Consider the following 18,155-nt stretch of genomic DNA (forward strand, 5'->3'; position numbering starts at 1 on the left):
ATGCTCTGATAATCGGAGGGCAGAAGTCGCAGCGATTCTTCCCACCCAATCAAAGCAAACCATTACTCTGGATTAATCTTGGGTTTCCTTGACAATTAAAAGGCGTGGAAGTAAATGCAGCAACTATCATCTATACATCTTTTCAATTAGATGACCAAAGAAGAAATTGTCATTTTCATAAGTGGGGACAATGCAATGACTTCAATGTTTAGTGTAACACATTATAACGCAAACGCAATCTCTAATATGTCATGCTCTGATAATCGGAGGGCAGAAGTCGCAGTGATTCTTCTATATGTAGAGAAGCTTCTCTCCCAATCAAAGCAAACCAGTACTCTGGATTAATCTTGGGTTTCCTTGACAATGGATCTGAATATGAGTGTTTCTGCAATAAGCATTGGAATCCTTTTATTTTCTGTGTGTCTCTCCCTTCTGACGAGGAAAAGTAAGGGGAGGTTGTCATGTTTGCCGGGGCCATCAGCGCTGCCCATCATAGGAAACCTCCACCAGTTGGGAGCTCTTCCTCATCGCACTCTGCAGAGCATGGCTGAGAAACATGGGCCAATTATGTCTTTGAAGTTGGGTTCTCTTGATGTTGTGGTCGCCTCTTCTTCTGAGGTGACCAAACAGTTTCTGAAAACCCACGACTTGAATTTTTCAAGCAGGCCGTCCTCGGCGGCTGGCAAATACTTGTTGTACAACGGGAGGGACATCTTTACTGCTCCCCATGGAGAATACTGGCGAGACATGAGAAAAATAGGCGTAGTGGCGCTGCTGAGTTCAAAGAAAATCGATTCATTCGGAAAGGTGATGGAGGAAGAGGCGGTGGCGATGGTGAAATCGATGTGGGAGAAGAGCGAGGAGGGGAGAGTGAGCGTAAATGTGACCGAGAGCGTTGCATCTTACGTATCCGACTTGACATGGCGGATGTTGACGGGAAGCACAAATAGCAATCTCCAGTCCGGCGGTAAGACGTTTGAGGAACTGATGATGGAAGTTGCTTATCTGATGGGACCTGTGAATATTGGCGAGTTCTTTCCTTTTTTTGAGTGGCTGGACTTGCAGGGGCTGAGGCAACGTATGAAGAATGCCCACCAGTGCTTGGATGCAGTTTTTAGCAAAATATTAGATGACCGCGCGGAGCGCAAGAGGAGGAGCGGTGCAGAGGAAAGTGAGGGGCAGAAAGACTTGGTCGACGCGCTCGTCGACATGGAAATCACAGCAGAAGATAAGAAGGCAATCATTTTTGTAAGTTAAACTTTTCAGTTTTGCCAAAGTTAAATAGGTCAGCGTGGACATTAGGACTAAATTTCTAGGTTCAAAGTGTTAAATAGGTAAAGTAGATTTAATTTTCTAAGCTTAATTTCTTCCTTAACATGTGATGTTCGAGGGTGGTTGTGTTAGAATATTTGAACTAGATGATTGAATTGGGAAATGCATATACATATTTTGTATTGCATACTTTTGAATATATTTATTGATATATATAGTTTAAATTTATTCTTCAACAAATCTTTAGAATGTCTGAGGTCATACTTTGCCGTCAATCATTAGAAAGAGAAACATCTATTGATTATTTCAAATATTTTAAAACTTTTGTGACCTAATTTATTTTAGTTATTGTGCCACATATGTTTTAATATATGCTTTCGTTTATATGATGCATTTTGTAGGTAATGTTTGTTGGTGCAATAGATACATCGACAACTGTACTTGAATGGGCAATGAGTGAATTATTGAGAAATCCAATTATGATGAAGAAATTACAAGAAGAAATTAATTCTATTGTAAAGGATGATGAGAAACTGACATATTCTCATATTTCAAGAATGGAATACTTGCATTGTGTTGTGAAAGAAACATTAAGATTATACCCACCAGCTCCCTTGATTGTGCCACGTGAATCTACAGAAGCTTGTACTGTGAATGGACCTGATCGTGACTACTACATACCAGCAAAAACAAGGCTTATAATGAATGCTTGGGCCATAGGAAGAGATCCAAAAGTATGGGAAGAACCTTTGGAATTTAGACCTGAGAGATTTATGGATAAAGGTCTCAACAAAATCAATGATTTAGAATTAAGCATGATTCCTTTTGGTGCGGGAAGGAGAGGTTGTCCTGGGTCTTCCATAGGAACTGCAGTTGTTCATGTTGCACTAGGACATATCTTTCACTACTTTGATTGGAGAAGTGAATGTGATATAGATATGAATGAAACATATGGAACAACAATTCCTAGAAAAAAACATCTATTTGGCTTTCCAAGTTGGAGGTTAGCACCATCATCCAAAAAAATATAGCTAGTATAAATAATATAGTCCATTTTCCTTCAAATCATATAAAATCATATATTTAGTAAATAATTACCCATCTTATTAAGATGTGAAATGTTGTAATGTATTACAACATGTTACATATAAAGTATGCAGTAGTCTAAAGGCTCCAAGGGTGGTTTACTTTCCATATCTTTGGTTTGTCCTTTAGTAGTTAATAAAAGACTTTAGTTCTTCTTAAAAAATTGGTTTCTTCTTTTCAATTGTTATTCAATGGTTGTTCTTTGTCTCGATGTTATCTTTTAGTAGTGTTCTTGTAATATCCTCAGTACCTTAGAAACCATGTTATCTTTAGTCAAGATCACACCATGAATTAAACTACTTGAAACAAAATAGTATATCATTATCCCTATTCTATTAATATTGTATAGTTTTAATGCATAATAAATTATTTCTTTTCTATTGTGTCTACAAAACATTAAAAAATCTAAATATATTTTACGAGTTATGATTCAACACATATTAGAATTTTCTTTATAACTTTTTTTAAAGTTAAATTTATTTATTTATCAGTTTGTAAAGAACTTATATATCTTGATATTATTTATTAAGCTCAAAAGTTATAAGATATCAGTATTTGTCAAAGAACATTTATCAAATTACTTGGTTGACATGCTTGCCAACATAAAAATTGTAGCAAAAGATAGCAAGAATATAAGATTCCTAAGTTAACTTTAATTATGGTAAAGGTAAATAGGTTAGCTTGATTAACATATATTCATTCATAAAATGCATATGCACTTGTATTATACACTACATACTTTTTATTATATGCATTAATTAATACAATCTTAATTTATGCTATAATTATTCAATAATTTAATATTTGCATTATTTTTTCAAATAGACATTATAATAATATTGACTAGCTCCCTTTCTCACATTTCTTAATATTTTTAGGTTTTAAATTACTTTTACATCTGTATTAGAACTCATATATGGTCATTTTTTGTTGTATGATATTGTTCTTTGTTAAAATTCAAAGTTTATAAATGTATTTACTCCACCTTTTTATTTTTATATTTTATGAGTTTTTGAACTATTAGATAGTAGCCAAAAAGGTGGGGGGGGGGGGGGGGGGGGGGGGGGGGGGGGGGGTTGTGGTGGGGTGCGGGTGGGGGGTGTTCGAGGGGATAGTAGCTAAAGAATTAGTTGGAGGTTACCTCTCAATCATCTATTTTAAGCCAACTTTAAACTTCAAAAAAATAGACATAAGCATAGCATAATTAATAGTACTATCAGTCCTTAGACTAATATGCAAAAAAGGCTGTAAAATAGACCAACACCACCAAAACAAATCATGGCTATTTGTCCCTTTAATCATCCAAAGCATAAACAATAAGAACCTATGGAGTAGCAAACTCATAGTTACGATCATGAAAAAAAAACACAAGAAAAAACTAGAACCAAGGCTATCTTCCCTCTTCCTACCCATGCTTTTCCTCCTTCTCTTCCTTAGGCATGCCCTTATCCACATCCTCCCCCTCCACCTTAACTAGTTTGTCCAAGATGGTCCTCAGTCAGTCCTTCGCCAAAAATCCCATAGATGGATCAGGTTGTCTTCTTAGCTTTTCCCAAGTCCTTCTCCTCTTTAATCACTTGCAAGAAGTAGAGAATTATGGCCATAGAGTGTATGACCTTGGTGTATAACTCAACCAATGCTTCAAATATCTCATACATACCAATTTGATTGTTAGCAAAGTCCCTCATAGATTGGTCAAGCCTTCCCAGTCTTGCCTTACCATGACTATGCTTACCATTCTTCCCAACATATTTGGTGCTTTCCTTCCTTGGGGATGTGATATCTTCTCCCTTGCCTCTAGCTAGGGTAGCCTCTAGAGTGTCAGAGATATGGGAAAGGCTCAAAGGGATGGGTCTAGGCTTGGTGTCCTGAGGTAGTTTCTTATTTCTTGTAGGTTTGACATCACTTTCATAAGACTTAGAGGTGGAATCATGATTGGGGGGGGACATAAATTTATCTAACTAGAGACATTTATTGGTTGTCCTAGCACTATATTTACCCTTTCAAGTATTTGAATCTAACTCTATGAGGCTAATTTTAACCTCAAGGTCAGTTTTGACCACTCGGCTAAGGGTTTTATTGAATTTCTTGTGCCTAAGTCTAGGGCCAGGGTGCAAGGAGACTTGGGGTGTGATAGAGGCTAGAAGGTTAACAAAGATCAATGGGTTTTGGGCTAGATGTTGGATAAATAGTTTTTTCATAAGCCCCTAATGGATAAGGTAGAAATTTTTACCCTTCTAATGTTCCCTCCTAGCTTTACAAATACAATTGTCTAGTGAATGCAATAACAAAAACAAGAAGGAAATGTGATCAAGATTCCTAAAGTGGTTCAAAATAGGGAAGTTTTAATAATAGATTACCTAAAAAATGGTCATCTGGAGTGATATGCTACATAATTGCATAGTAGATGGCATCCCAAGGCTTAGGAAGGGCTTCTTGAGAAAACCCTTCATGCATTCACATTTATTCTTCCTTTAGTTTTAAAATTTTATACAAATTGGCCTCCTCATTAATCTTGGCCTACCTCTATCAGCTTTTTCCTTCTATAGAAAATTCTCCAACCCTTGCAATGGTTTCCACCAAGATTTCAAATCCCATTCCATTGGTAGTCAACTTTGTATCCTTCCAAGTCTAGAAGAACTCCATTGAGGCATTCACATCATGCTTCACCATATCCTTCATAAATGGTAAGAGGTTGCCCTCCTACAAGTAAACTATTGTTGTCTCACTATTATGGATACATTCCTCCACACCCATTAGTTTAGGTAGATCACTAGTGCCCATGCTTTCTCCAAGCTTGACCACCAGTTCTTTAGATAACATAGCCTTGTTGCAAGTTTGGGAGTTACCAAATATAAAATATAAAACTCAATGATTAAAATCAAAAGGCAGTGCATAACCATAATTATTCTACAAGGTTTCCCAAAAAAGAAAGCACACTTTGTGACATGTGTGAGTGATTTCTTTCCATTTGTAAATGACCCTCGCCAACTATAGTTTTTGCAAGGAATCAATAACTTTTCACTTTGATCATTAGTAGGTCACTCTCTATATCTCACTAAATACATCATCTGTGTCCTTTTCTAGAAATAATTAATACTCGTAGTAGTCAAAACATTAATGTGTATCATCATACAAGCATTCCAAACAATCGCTTTATGGAGTGCCTTTTCCTCACACCCAGGAAAAAAAAAGATGGTCTACTACCTATTTTGATTATTCATATGGAATTATTGAAAGTATGCTCCTTTTCCATCACAACTTGCATTGTTGATGGCAATAATCTAACATCCTCCTATTCAACTAGTCTCATGAAACCATGGTCAAATTTGGCTAGTTCATCTGCCATGCCATTCCCTTCTCAATATATGTGAATCATGTGGATCTCATGGTAATCTTCCATCAACCTTTAGATTTCATCGATTATGACTTTAATCGATTAGTTGCACTAGCCCTCACCCTTAGCAAGCTTAATAAGTATAGAGTCCCCCTCAATGCAAAGCTTATTGATTCCTCAAGCACTCACAATTGTCAACCCCAACAAGACCATGAGTGCTTGTCAATCATTGTTAAAGCCTCCTCTGTAGTTTCCAATGTAGGAAACCACCATGTTTTCCATACTATTATGAAGGACACCTCCCATTGCAGTGCTACCCATCACGAAAAAGCTATAAAAATTTAGTTTGAACCAAGACTCAAGGGGTGGGTGCCACACCATCGATGTAGCACCTAACCCTAGTTGACTTTTATGTTTTATTGCTAAACTTGTTTAGGCCAACTTTATGATTATGTTTGATGATTAGTGATATTTGATTTCCAAATTGTTGGATATTATATCATACTGATTTAAATATATGTCAAGATTACTTTGGTACTAGTTATTTCATGTTGATAGTTAGATGGATTATTGGTACATGTTCTCTATGGATACTTACCCCATACTTGCATGTATATGGTGTACCTATATGTTTACTTTATGAATGATGTTTGCAATATGGTTGAGGGAGGGAGTTGTAGTCACTTGCTTGTTGGGATCAACATGATGCACCACTTCCTGCCATTGCCTATTTATATTAGAATATATGTGTATGTACATCTGTAGATTTTATGTAGATTGTAGGTATAGGGTATCAACTTTCCTAAATTACCAGGATGAGCATACCTTATCTCAATTTCTCAATGGTAAGAGAGGGTAGATAACTCTTGAGTTTGATTCATATCCTTAAGTTAATTATCTTACAAAGTAGGACAAGGACCTAAGTTGTTTACCTTCTAAATTCACCAAGTGATGTAAATTTGTGATTTTAACCCTTGAGTTTGATCTAGTTTTCTATACTTTATTATGGGTTTACATATTTAGTCCCATGGATCTATGATGATTTTTTGTTATAATTAAATCGATTTAAAAGAATGATTAATGATTTAATTTAATAGAAATTTTATGAAGGAAATTTGATATTTAATTAATTCTAAAATTAATTAAATAAAAGAATACAATTTAAAGAATTAGTTAAAGTCCAATTTTTGGCATAATAATATATTTATGAAATCATTTTTAAATAAATGCTAAATATTAGTATTACTTAATAAATATTTTTATCAAAAAAAGTCTCAAGAATTAATTAAAGAGAGAAAGAATATTATTTAATAAAGATATTTAATTAAATGGCTAAAACATTGTGCATGGATATTAAAATATAATTCGATGATAAAGGTAAAGGGATTTTCATGTGATTGCACAATCAAAACCCTAAATTGGAGGAAAAAAATCTTTATTAGTAATTTCGAGTTAATTTCTCAATAACTGAGCTATGGAGGAAGAAAATTTTTGAGAAGAAGAGTTTCATAAGGAAATGGAAATACTTACGTGCTTCATGCATTGTTGTATTAGAATCATATTCACGTACAATCTTGTGAGTTATTTGTAGAATAGTTTTCAATTCTTAAATTCACTGTCTTCTTCATGTCTCGATAATTTTGTTTTTAGATTTTTTAAGTCGACTAAAATCCTCATTGTAAATTTATCATTCTTCATGGTTGAGATTATCTATATTGATTTTTGAATTAGCAAACCTTGTTTGGAAAGAATTTTGAGAATGTGTATTTTGATGTGAGTAGGGCTTGAAAATGAAATTTTAACTGTTTTATATAGATACGTTTAAATTACGTGTTTTCTCTACTATCATATTTTTGGGGAAATCCTTTAAAAAAAGAATATTTATGTTAATAAAATTACCATAGTAAAACTTTTATTATGATAATTTTATCAAAGAAAAATAAATTAAAATTGAAATATATGGTGGGGCTGTATTGTTATAATTGCAAATAAAATTTTTTTTAAAAAAATTAAGAGTAGTATTTGGGCCACCACACCCCATCTCCCCTCCTTACCTCCTCCCCTTCTTCCCATGTGACAGTTTTGTTCATACTCAATAGACTTGCTATGATAGGAATAGGTACTACTGCTGATGTAACAATACTCTACTACAGTCGCATTAGGCATGTTGCCATAGCCATCATAAATAGCAAGCTGACAGGCCTCAAAATACTCTTTTTAGTATTTTAATTTTATGTTTTGTAATTTATATTTAATAAATGTTATTAAATGTAGTTTTTTTAAATTAGTTTAATTAGTAAATATTTAATTATATTTAATTAATTAAGGGTAAAAGCATAGATTTGCCACCTTTAAGGGTACCAGAACCTATTTTCGTCAAATCTCATTTCTCTATCAAAACTCATTTTTTTTCAAAAAACTAAAAATAGCCTTTTATAGATCTTAGATTCAATATCATCATTATATACATCTCAGAGTGTTTTGATTAGATATAACATGTTATAATTTCCAAATATCATAAGTTGATATTTTAACACATTAGAATATGCTCCCTCAAAAAAGGTTAAACCAAATAGTAAATCATATCAAAGACCTAAAAAAAATTATATTTATCTCTAGAGGAGAGAGTCTTTCTTAGGACTGTGTATTTTTTTTTTTCAAAAGGTGTAGATTTGATAAGGAAGTTTTGATAGGAGGAAAAAACTGTTGGATTTTGAAAAGGTCAACCTTGATTACTTATTACAAAAAAAATGTAGATTCAAAAATAATTATTTGTTTTTTTGTTCCCTAGCTATACATGTCATCTATAAAATATTTTCAAATTAGGGCCAAAAAAGGATTATTTGCATATACTTGTTTGACAAGAACTACACCCTATATTTTTTATAGTTAAAAAACAAACTTCAAAAGTTTAAAAATTGAATAAAGTCTTGCCCAAAAAAATTATCTAATTCTACAAATTTCATTAGTTTACATAACCTTCAAAATGTAAACAAAAATAACATTTTTTATGTCATTAAAGTTGAACAGTTGCATTCTGATATCCATTTTCTTTATAACAGGTGACACATGTTTGTGCTTTTACCCTTAAATTAATATTAGATGTTATTTAATAATTTTAAATAATCCTTTATATTATTTTAATTAATGATAATGGGTATTAATAAATTTTTTTGTTAATAATTTGATAATAATTTTTTAATTTGTTTCAGAGTTTTATTAAAGGCATCAATTCTATGAGTTAGTGTTGATTGTGTGTTCAAATTTAAAAGTCAAAATGTGTTCAATTAAAGGGGAAATTTATAAACTTAATAAAATCAAAAAAATTGAAATGAAAACTCAAGCCACTATTAAATCAACTATGTGTTTTCAAAATCAAATAGAATTATGAAACTACATTGCTAGTTATATGTTCTCCTGTGTGTTGTGTTTGGGGCTGACTTAGTTATTTGACCAGATCAAGATTGTTTACCCGAGGCTTGGGGGGTTTTTTTTTGTGATGTCATGATGTTGTTTTGTATACATTATTTTATATCCAACCTTCGTGATGTGTCACATGTCTCTATGATAAGTTTGACTTGTTGGTGGTTATTACCTATAGTTTCTCTTGTGTAGAATTGAGGCGAATGGTGTGACTTTTCTAATATAATCTTTGTGTCTTCAATAGATTATATTTGGATTGCTTCCTAGTTTCTTGTATAGGACTAAAGTGATTATGAGTTATAGTTTTTAGGTGATGTCATAGTTTTGTATATGTGTACTTAATTATGGACCAGTCATTTTAGGATGATTGTATTAGTGAAATATATGATTTTTGGTCAATGATATTTTAGTATTTTCCTATTACTTGTTTGCAAACTGATGTATGATTTATGGTCATATGAGACCCCTTTTTTTTACTGAGCTTAGGATAGGTTATCTATATGTGATTTTGAGAATTGGCTTGCAATGGTGACCAGAGCCCTAAAGAGGCTATGTGGGTAACCCATTGCAAATTATTTTAATAACTGATAACATTTCATTATATGAGAGTAAAAGAAATTAATAAGAGTCAATTTTTTTCCTTGCCCATGCCTCGATTACTAGTATCGGCTAGGATGGGAGTAGAAAGAGTCCTGGGTTGTGACCTTGCTTTATTTGTATGCCTTGTTAGTATGAAAGGATAATAGTCCCGCATAGAGTCACTAGGGGGCCAAAGTCTAGTCAGATTGCCTAGGTAACCTTAGAGTTGGCTCATGTGATGACACCTTCCCACTTACATAGTAGATTTCCTACATGTCATTCTTGCTTCTAGGTTTAGATGCCATCTATGTCTTGGTACATTGAGCTAGATTACTTTTAGGTCTTCCTTGATCTAGATGTTTCTTTTGATTTTTGGGATTGATATCATATTTGGGCCTTGAGACTCTCTCCTCAATGCAGTGGGAGTGGACCATTTAGGTTCCACAAGGTTGGGTGGTAGTGCATTTTAATTTTACCATTGAGATTTGATAGTTTGATGACATGGCTAGAGTTTCCTATTTTTCCTTTCTTTTCATTTTGTTCTTATGTACTATGATGGATGCTTATACATATTGTATTTTATTTTGTTTCATTGATCTTAAGAGATGATGCAATCTATTTTATGATGTATATTGTTTCAATCTTTCATACCCTGTGGCCTGTAGAATGGATGATTGTGCATTCTAGTTATTGCGAAGTGGCATTTTAAACTAATTGAATATTATTTAAATGGATTGATGTTCATAATTATTCTTTAATGTGGATGTGTTATATATTGGTTTTAATATTAATTAAACTTAAATGTGATTCAACCTCATGGGACCCTTAAGAGTTGTAATCTAGTTTATGGTATGTGTTTATTTGTAAGCGTTTGCTTTGTCTATTTTATATCTATTTTTGTTTATTATGTTAAAAGAAAATGTGTGGAAAACTTAGTGAAAGTTTAGGTTAATTTCTTTTGGGTTCGCTTGTGGGGCATTATATTTGTTATTAGAGCCCAAGTCTCTACATTTGGAGCTCTGGGTATATTAGAATGTCACTAGTTGATAACTAGTTAAACTGAAACAAAAATTAATCTATTATATGTATCTATTGCAAACTTGAACACTCAAACTATTTAAACTGAATCAAAACTTGAACCATTATATGTATCTATTACAAACATGAACACTTGAACTAGTTAAACAGAAATGAAACTTAACTAGTGTTATGTATCTTTTGCAACTTGAACACTTGAAAACATTAGAATCAATTTCTTGAGATGTAGAACTAGGAAAAACTGAAATTGATTGTGTGTTGTATTGAAAACATGTTTCTTATCTATATGCTTTACAATAGTATGTTTTTATGGTTATTATAGCATCTCATTATCTTTGATATTATTGTAGGATGGTATCTAGGATGAGATCTATAGTTAGAGGCCATAGTAGAGGCCGAGGGTGATCCATGGATATTAGTGTACATGAGCATGCTCTAGATAGTCTTGTTCAAGAGGAAAATAGGGAAGAACATAATAGGGAGAATCAGGAAGATTTAGAGAAGTTGACTTGCAAGAAATGATGAGGACCATCATGGATCACTTACCTCAATTTCCTCAGGGTGCTAATCATTAGGAGTCACACCATGTAGGGAATGAGGAGAGGCATATGTAAAGGAGTCCTCAAAAGGACCTTCACATTGTTAGACAAATGTCAGTTGTAGTTGCTTAGATGAAGGACTTTCAAAGGTCCAAGAATAAAGCTTTTAATGGGATAGGTTTAGGTTATGTGGTCAAGCAATGGCGTATTGCTCTAGATAGATGTTTTTTTATATAGTACTTTGACTCTAATGTTAAAGAAAGGTTTTCCATTACCCATGTGGAACTCTTTGAGGCCACTTCGTGGAACGTCAAAGAAAAGAAGTTTGGTATCAACATGAAAACCATTTCATGGAAGTGCACACTTCCTACTAGAGGAATAACACTAGCAGAGGGCTAATGAATTTCACAAACTAAGTTAATTTACTTTGACAATAAAAAAGTATGAGTAGAAATTCTATGAGCTCATGTCTTATGATAGAGCTAGTAATAGTTCACCATTGATGGTTCAACACTTAATTTGAGGTCTGAACAACTATCTTATTGGGGGTGTAAAAGTTTTCAAACCTAAAACCATCAAGGATGAGGTAGATCAAGCTATCCTAGTAGAGTAGAGTGTTACCTTAGGACACATTGGTTTTGTGGGAGCACCTACAACATCAGGTTCCAAAGGTAACTAGGGATTTGGTCAAAATAGGAAGCTTGCTCCTATAGGAGGCAATCAACAACAACATTAACATGGATCACATCCATTAGTGTAGATTGGTGATGGTGATCTACATTCTAGGAATTCTTGATGTAATAAGCACAACCGATATGACCAACTATCATAAAGTACTTAGTCTTTTTCTAGTGTGATTTGTTTTCAATAGTCCCACGCACCTAGAGTTAAGAGGGGTTTTGATTGTCAATGTTTTTCATGTAGACAACATGGACACAAGTCATCTCATTATCCCCAATGGAAATCATAGTTCTCAAATCAGACTTGCAACTTCAGAACCTATGGTTAGAGTTTGGGGTAGATCACAAGGAGTGTTCTTCGTGGAGTCTTATGCTCCTATAGGAGGAAGGGGTCTAATGGGACCCGCATACTGAGTTCTTTAGTTCCTTCTTTCTAGAAAGCTTCTAGGAGTTAGCCTAAGTCTAGGGGGAGTGGGTATAGTGCCTACCCCTAATTGACTTTTCTATTTTATTGTTGAACTCTTTTAGGCTAGCTTTATGATTATGTTTGATGATTATTTGTATTTGATTTGTAGATTATTGGATATTACCTCATACTGAGTTCAATATATGTTGAGATTACTTTGGTACTAGTTATTTCATGTATGCATTTTTATGGTTCAATGATTATTGTATACAGTGATTCTAGTTATTTCATGTTGATAATTAGATGGATCCTTGCTATGTGTTTTCTATGGTTATTGATCTCATACTTGCATGTGTGTGGTGTACCTATATGCTTACTTTATGCATGATATTTGTAGTGTGGTTGAGAGAGGGAGTTGTAGTCACCTGCTAGTTAGGCTCTACATGATGCACCACTTCCTGCCATTGCCTACTTATATTAAAATATGTCTCTATGTACATGTGTAGATTTTATGCTGATTATAGGTACTAGGTATCAACTTTCCTGAATTGCCAGCATGAGCATACCTTATCTCAATATCTCAATGTTAAGAGAGGGTAGATAACTCTAAAGTCTAATTCCTTCATGAGTTGTTTACCTTCCAAATTCATCAGGTGACGTAAATTTGTGACTTTAACCCTTTAGTTTTATCTAGTTTTCTATACTTTATTATGGGTTTTCATATTTAGTCTCATGGATCTATGATGATTTATTGTGATAATTAAATTGATTGAAAAGAATAATTAATGATTTAATTTAATGGAAATTCTTTGGAGGAAGTTCAATATTTAATTATATTTAATCAATTGTGAATTAATTAAATAAAAGAATAGAATTTAAAGATTTTATTAAAGTCTAGCTTTAGGTGTAATAATATTAATTTAATTTAATAATTATATATTTATGAAATAATTTTTAAATTAATGCTAAATAATATTCTTACTTAAGTTAATAAATATTTTTTTCAAACAATGTCTCAAGAATTAATTAAAGAGAGAAAGAAAATTATTTAACAAAGATATTTTAATTAAATGGCTAAAAGGTTGTGCATTGATATTTAAATATAATTGAGTAATAAACATAAATGGATTTTTGCCTTATTTCACAATCAAAGCCCTAAATTGGAAAAAACTTATTATTAGCAATTTAGAGTTCATTTGTTGATAATCGGGTTTTCGATGACCAATTTTTGGAGAAATGGGGTTTCAAAAAGAAAAGGGAAATACTTGCATTCTCCATGTGTTATCGTATTATCATTAGATTTAGGTAAAATCTTGTGGTTTATTTGTGCAATAGTTTTCCATTCTTCAAATTCATGTCTTCTTCATGTCTGGATAAATCTATTTTTAGAGTTTTAAATTGTATTGAAACTTTTATTGTAAATTTATCATTCTTCATGGTTGAGATTATTTGTATATGATTTTTGAAGTAGCAAACCTTGTATGAAAGATTTTTGAGAATTTGTATTTTGATGAGTAGGTTTTAAAAATGAAATTTTGATTGTTTTACATAGATACATTTAAATTATGCATTTTTCTTCTATTAGATTTTTGGTGAAATCCTTTTTTAAAAAAATGTGTTAATAAAATTACCCCAATAAAACTTTTACTGTGATAATTTTATCAAAGAAAAATGAATTAAAAATGAAATGGAATGGGGGGAATTGTTTTAATTGAAAATAGAAAAAATAAAATGAAAAATTGTGAGTAGGAGGTAGGCCACCACAACCCACCTCCCCTCCTTGCCTCCTCCCCTTCTCGTGTGACCATTTTGTTGCATATGCAACACACTTGCTGTGATAGCAACAGGTATTGTCCTATCTTTGTTGTAATTGCACCAGGTCCACTATGATAACCACCACAAAATAGTAGGCCAACTGGCCTTCAAATGTGCTTTGTAATATTTTTTATGTTTTTTTTCTAAATTGAAATTTAATTTAATTTATTAAATATAGTTTTTATTAATTAATTTAATTTATTTATTTTGTAAATTATATTTAATAAATCTTATTAAATATAGTCAATTAATTAAATTAATATATATCTAATTATTTTTAATTAATTAAATTAATATTAGATGTTATTTAATAATTTTAAATAATTTATTATTATATTTTAAGTAATGATTAGGGGCATTAATAATTTGTTTTCTTAATAAATTGATAGTAATTATTTAATAATTTTAATAATTGTTATTTAATTTGTTTTAGAGTTTTAATAAAGGCATTGATTCTCTAAGTTAGTATCGATTATATGTTCAAATTTAAAAGTGAAAATAGGTTCAAGTATAGGGGAAATTTATAAACTTTATAAAATTGAAAACTTAGAAATGAAAAATTGATCCTTACTATTAAATCGATAGTGTGTTTTAAAAACCAAACGGAACTATGAAACTACATTGCTAGTTGCATGTTTTCTTGTATGTTGGGTTTGGGGTTGACTTAGTTCTTTGACCAAATTAGGATTATTTACAAGAGGCTTGTGGGGTTTGTTCTATGATGTCATCATGATGTTTTGTATATGATATTTTATACCCAACACTGCTGATGTGTCACATGTTTCTATGATAAGTTTGAACTATTGGTGGTTATTGCTTTTAGTTTCTCTTGTGTAGAACTGTGGTTAATGGTGTGACTTTTCTAATATAACCTTTGAGTCTTGATTCAATTATCTTTGGATTGCTTCCTATTTCCTTGTATAGGACAAAGGTGATTATGAGTTATGTTTTTTAGGTCATTTTATAGTTTTGTATTTGTGTACTTGACGTTGGGTTAGTCTTGATAAAATGATTGTATTGTGAAATATGTGATTTTTGATTAGTGATATTTTAACTTATTTTCTAGTTGTTTGTTTAATAACTAATTTGTAGTTTTTGGTGATATGAGACCTTTTTCTTTTATAGAGCTTAGGGTAGGTTATCTATATGTGATATTGGGAAGTGGCTTGCAATGGAGGCTGGAGCCTTAAAGAGGGTACATGGGTAGCCCATTGTAGGTTATTTTAATAAGTCATAATATTTCATTAAATGAGAGTAAAATTAATTAATAAGAGTCATTATTTTTCTCCACGTATGCCTCAAGTGCTAGTACATGCTAGGATGGGAGTAGAGATGGTGCTTGGTTGTGACCTTTCTTTGTCAGTATGCTTGTCAGTATGAAAGGATACTAGTGCCACATAGAGTCACTAGGGGGCCAAAGTCTAGTCAGGTTTCCCTGGGTAACCTTAGAGTTGGCTGATGCATTAACACTTTCCCACTTACATAGTAGATTTCCTACATGTCATTGTTGCCTCTGGGTTTAGATGTCATCTGTGTCTTGGTACCTTGAGTTAGATTGCTTTTAGTTTTCCATTGACCTAGATGTTAGTTTTGACTTTTTGTATTATTATCCTATGTAGAAATTGAGACTATCTTCTCAACATGGTGGGAGTGGACCATTCAGGTTCCATGAGGTTGGGTCATAGTGCTTTTTACTTTTACCATTAAGATTTGATAATTAAATGATGTGGCTAGAGTTTCCTATTCTATATTTCCTTTCATTCTATTCTTGTTTACTATGCTGGATAGTTATAGCTATTTTATTGTAGTTTATTTCATGGATCTTAAGAGATGATGTAATCTATTTTATGATGTATATTATTTTAGCCTTTCATACTCTGTGACCCGTATAGTGGATGATTGTGCATTTTGATTATTTCCAAGTTGCATTTGAGATAATTGTATATTATTTAAATGTATTTATGCTTGTAGTTATTTTTAAGGTGGATGTGGTATATATTGGTTTTAGTATTAATTTAACTTAAATGTGATTCAATGTCTTGAGACCCTTAAGAATTGTAATATACTTTATGGTATGTGTTTATGTCTATGTTATTGCTTTGACTATTTTATATCTATTGTTGTTTATTATCTTTCAATTTTTTTTTGGGAAAAGTTAGTCAAACTTTTGGTTAATTTTGTTTAGGTTCCCTAGTGGGGTGTTACATCTTCTTTCTAGCCAAGACTTTTGAATTGTCAAATTGTGCCACAATTTAATCAACATTCCAAGTTAATTCCCATTTCATATCTAGTCCACCTAGGGGGTTTAGGAATTGGGGGACTGCCAATGCTAGATCCAACTGCATTGTTCTAGGAGCCTAAAAAAATTTTGGGCCATCCTCCAACTAGTTGGGGCTTGCTCCTTCAAAATCCTATTGTTCGTCTCCTTCTAGATTTTCCAAGTTACATATGGGGGAATTATTGACCATAATTTTCTAAGGTATTGGTGAGAAGCTAGACCTTCCTGATGAAAAAATTGCTTCAGTTTACTCTCCATACATCATTGGACCTCACATAAGGAAATGACTTCCCTCTAAACATTAGTTGAAAAAGGGAAATGGAGATGGTGTGGAATATGTTATGGATCTTGGAAATATAAAATGAAGTATTTAGTGAGTCAATACCCTCTATGTTAGAGTTTATTAATAGTTAGGATTGACCCATGAAAATTTGTCTACCAAAAGAAGTTTATCTTTGGCAAGATCCAAGGGTGCCAGGCTTTTCTCCAATTAGCCTAACCCCCCTGCATATAATAGAGAGAAGAAGAATTAATTGTGAACTCTTCCAAGGGTGTGAGTTTCCACACTAAGGACTCCCCAATAGGGGTGAGGAGGATCCTATAGGTATGGAGAAGGTCCTATAGCTTTTGAGAAAGCTCAATCTCTATTGGCTTAAGGTTCTCCAACGTAATCCATTGTCTATCATCGGTGATAAAGTTTTGAGTTTGAGGGCCATACAATCTAGTACACATCCGACATAGATGTAAGAACTTAGTATGCATGAGGGGGTTATCATAAATCCATTAATATTTATAGAAGTCAATAGAGCATAATCTAGTGACACCCTATTTTTAGGATCTTCCTAGTGTTAACCACATTCTTTTAGATCTTGGAGCTTTTGGGAAGATCATGTGCCCAAAAAAATTGGTGTGGTAGAATCTTCTTAGATATTTATCTATTATAATGTTACACCATCCTGGGAGTTAAAAGAAATTCTAGCCAATTTTAGATAATAGGGCCTTAATTAAGCATCCTATACCTCTTAAATCCATACCTCCAAGAGCTTTCAGTTGAAAGACTTTCTTTCAAGTAACCAAATTCATTCTAGAGTCCTCTTCACTATCAAACCATAAGAATTTTTTTTGGATTCTCTTAATATCTCAGAATCTGCCCAGGATTTCCAATAGTGAGATAGAAGCTGGAGTTTCTTGACATTACTTAAGATTTTTCCTTTCTAGCCCACTAGTGTTTTCTGGAAGAGTTCAACCAAACCATTCCAAAACCATTTAAGAACTTTCTTTATTGTAAGTAGTAGACCAAGATAAGTATCAAGGAGTGGTGCATCCTGGAAACTAAGAATACCTATCACTTTTTATCTAAAACTAGCAATAGTGTTAAAGATAAAGATTTTTCTTTTCTGGTAATTTAGGTATTGACATAGACCAATGCATACCGATTTAGGGTTTTTTTCAATTCTCTAGCTTCATGGATGGAAAAGATGCTAAATAAGAAAGTATCATCCAAAAACTATTGGATTATTTGAGGGGAGCACAAGGAGGTAGGTTTAATGCCCTTAATTCTACCAGAGTTAGCCAAAGAAAGTAATCTACTTAGAGCTTCTACTACAATAATAAAAAGGTAGAAAGATAGGGGGTCACCTTGGCAAAGATAGTAGGAGTAAAAGTATAAATTGTAAGGGCCTCCATTAATGAGAATCGAGAA

At 32.7% G+C, this 18,155-nt stretch overlaps 1 protein-coding gene across 1 annotated transcript; it reads left to right on the top strand.

Moving 5' to 3' along the window:
* The first annotated feature begins 271 nt into the window (after nucleotides 1-271).
* LOC149533904 (cytochrome P450 750A1-like) lies at nucleotides 272-2,521 on the top strand. The gene is made up of 2 exons (XM_089805049.1): nucleotides 272-1,248; nucleotides 1,674-2,521. The coding sequence occupies exons 1-2, from the start codon at nucleotides 364-366 to the stop codon at nucleotides 2,301-2,303; spliced, it is 1,515 nt and encodes a 504-aa protein (XP_089661175.1). The 5' UTR covers nucleotides 272-363; the 3' UTR covers nucleotides 2,304-2,521.
* The last annotated feature ends 15,634 nt before the right edge of the window (nucleotides 2,522-18,155 follow it).

The sequence above is a fragment of the Cupressus sempervirens genome, chromosome 10, assembly GCF_028749045.1.
Source record: "Cupressus sempervirens isolate cs-2001-9-10 chromosome 10, ASM2874904v1, whole genome shotgun sequence".
NCBI lineage: Eukaryota > Viridiplantae > Streptophyta > Pinopsida > Cupressales > Cupressaceae > Cupressus > Cupressus sempervirens.

Bases quoted from the DNA above. Each gene is read 5' to 3' on its own strand.
- LOC149533904 (XM_089805049.1), top strand. From the start codon at position 364: ATGGATCTGAATATGAGTGTTTCTGCAATAAGCATTGGAATCCTTTTA. The intron at 1,249-1,673 runs GTAAGTTAAACT...TGCATTTTGTAG, and splicing joins ATAAGAAGGCAATCATTTTT to GTAATGTTTGTTGGTGCAAT.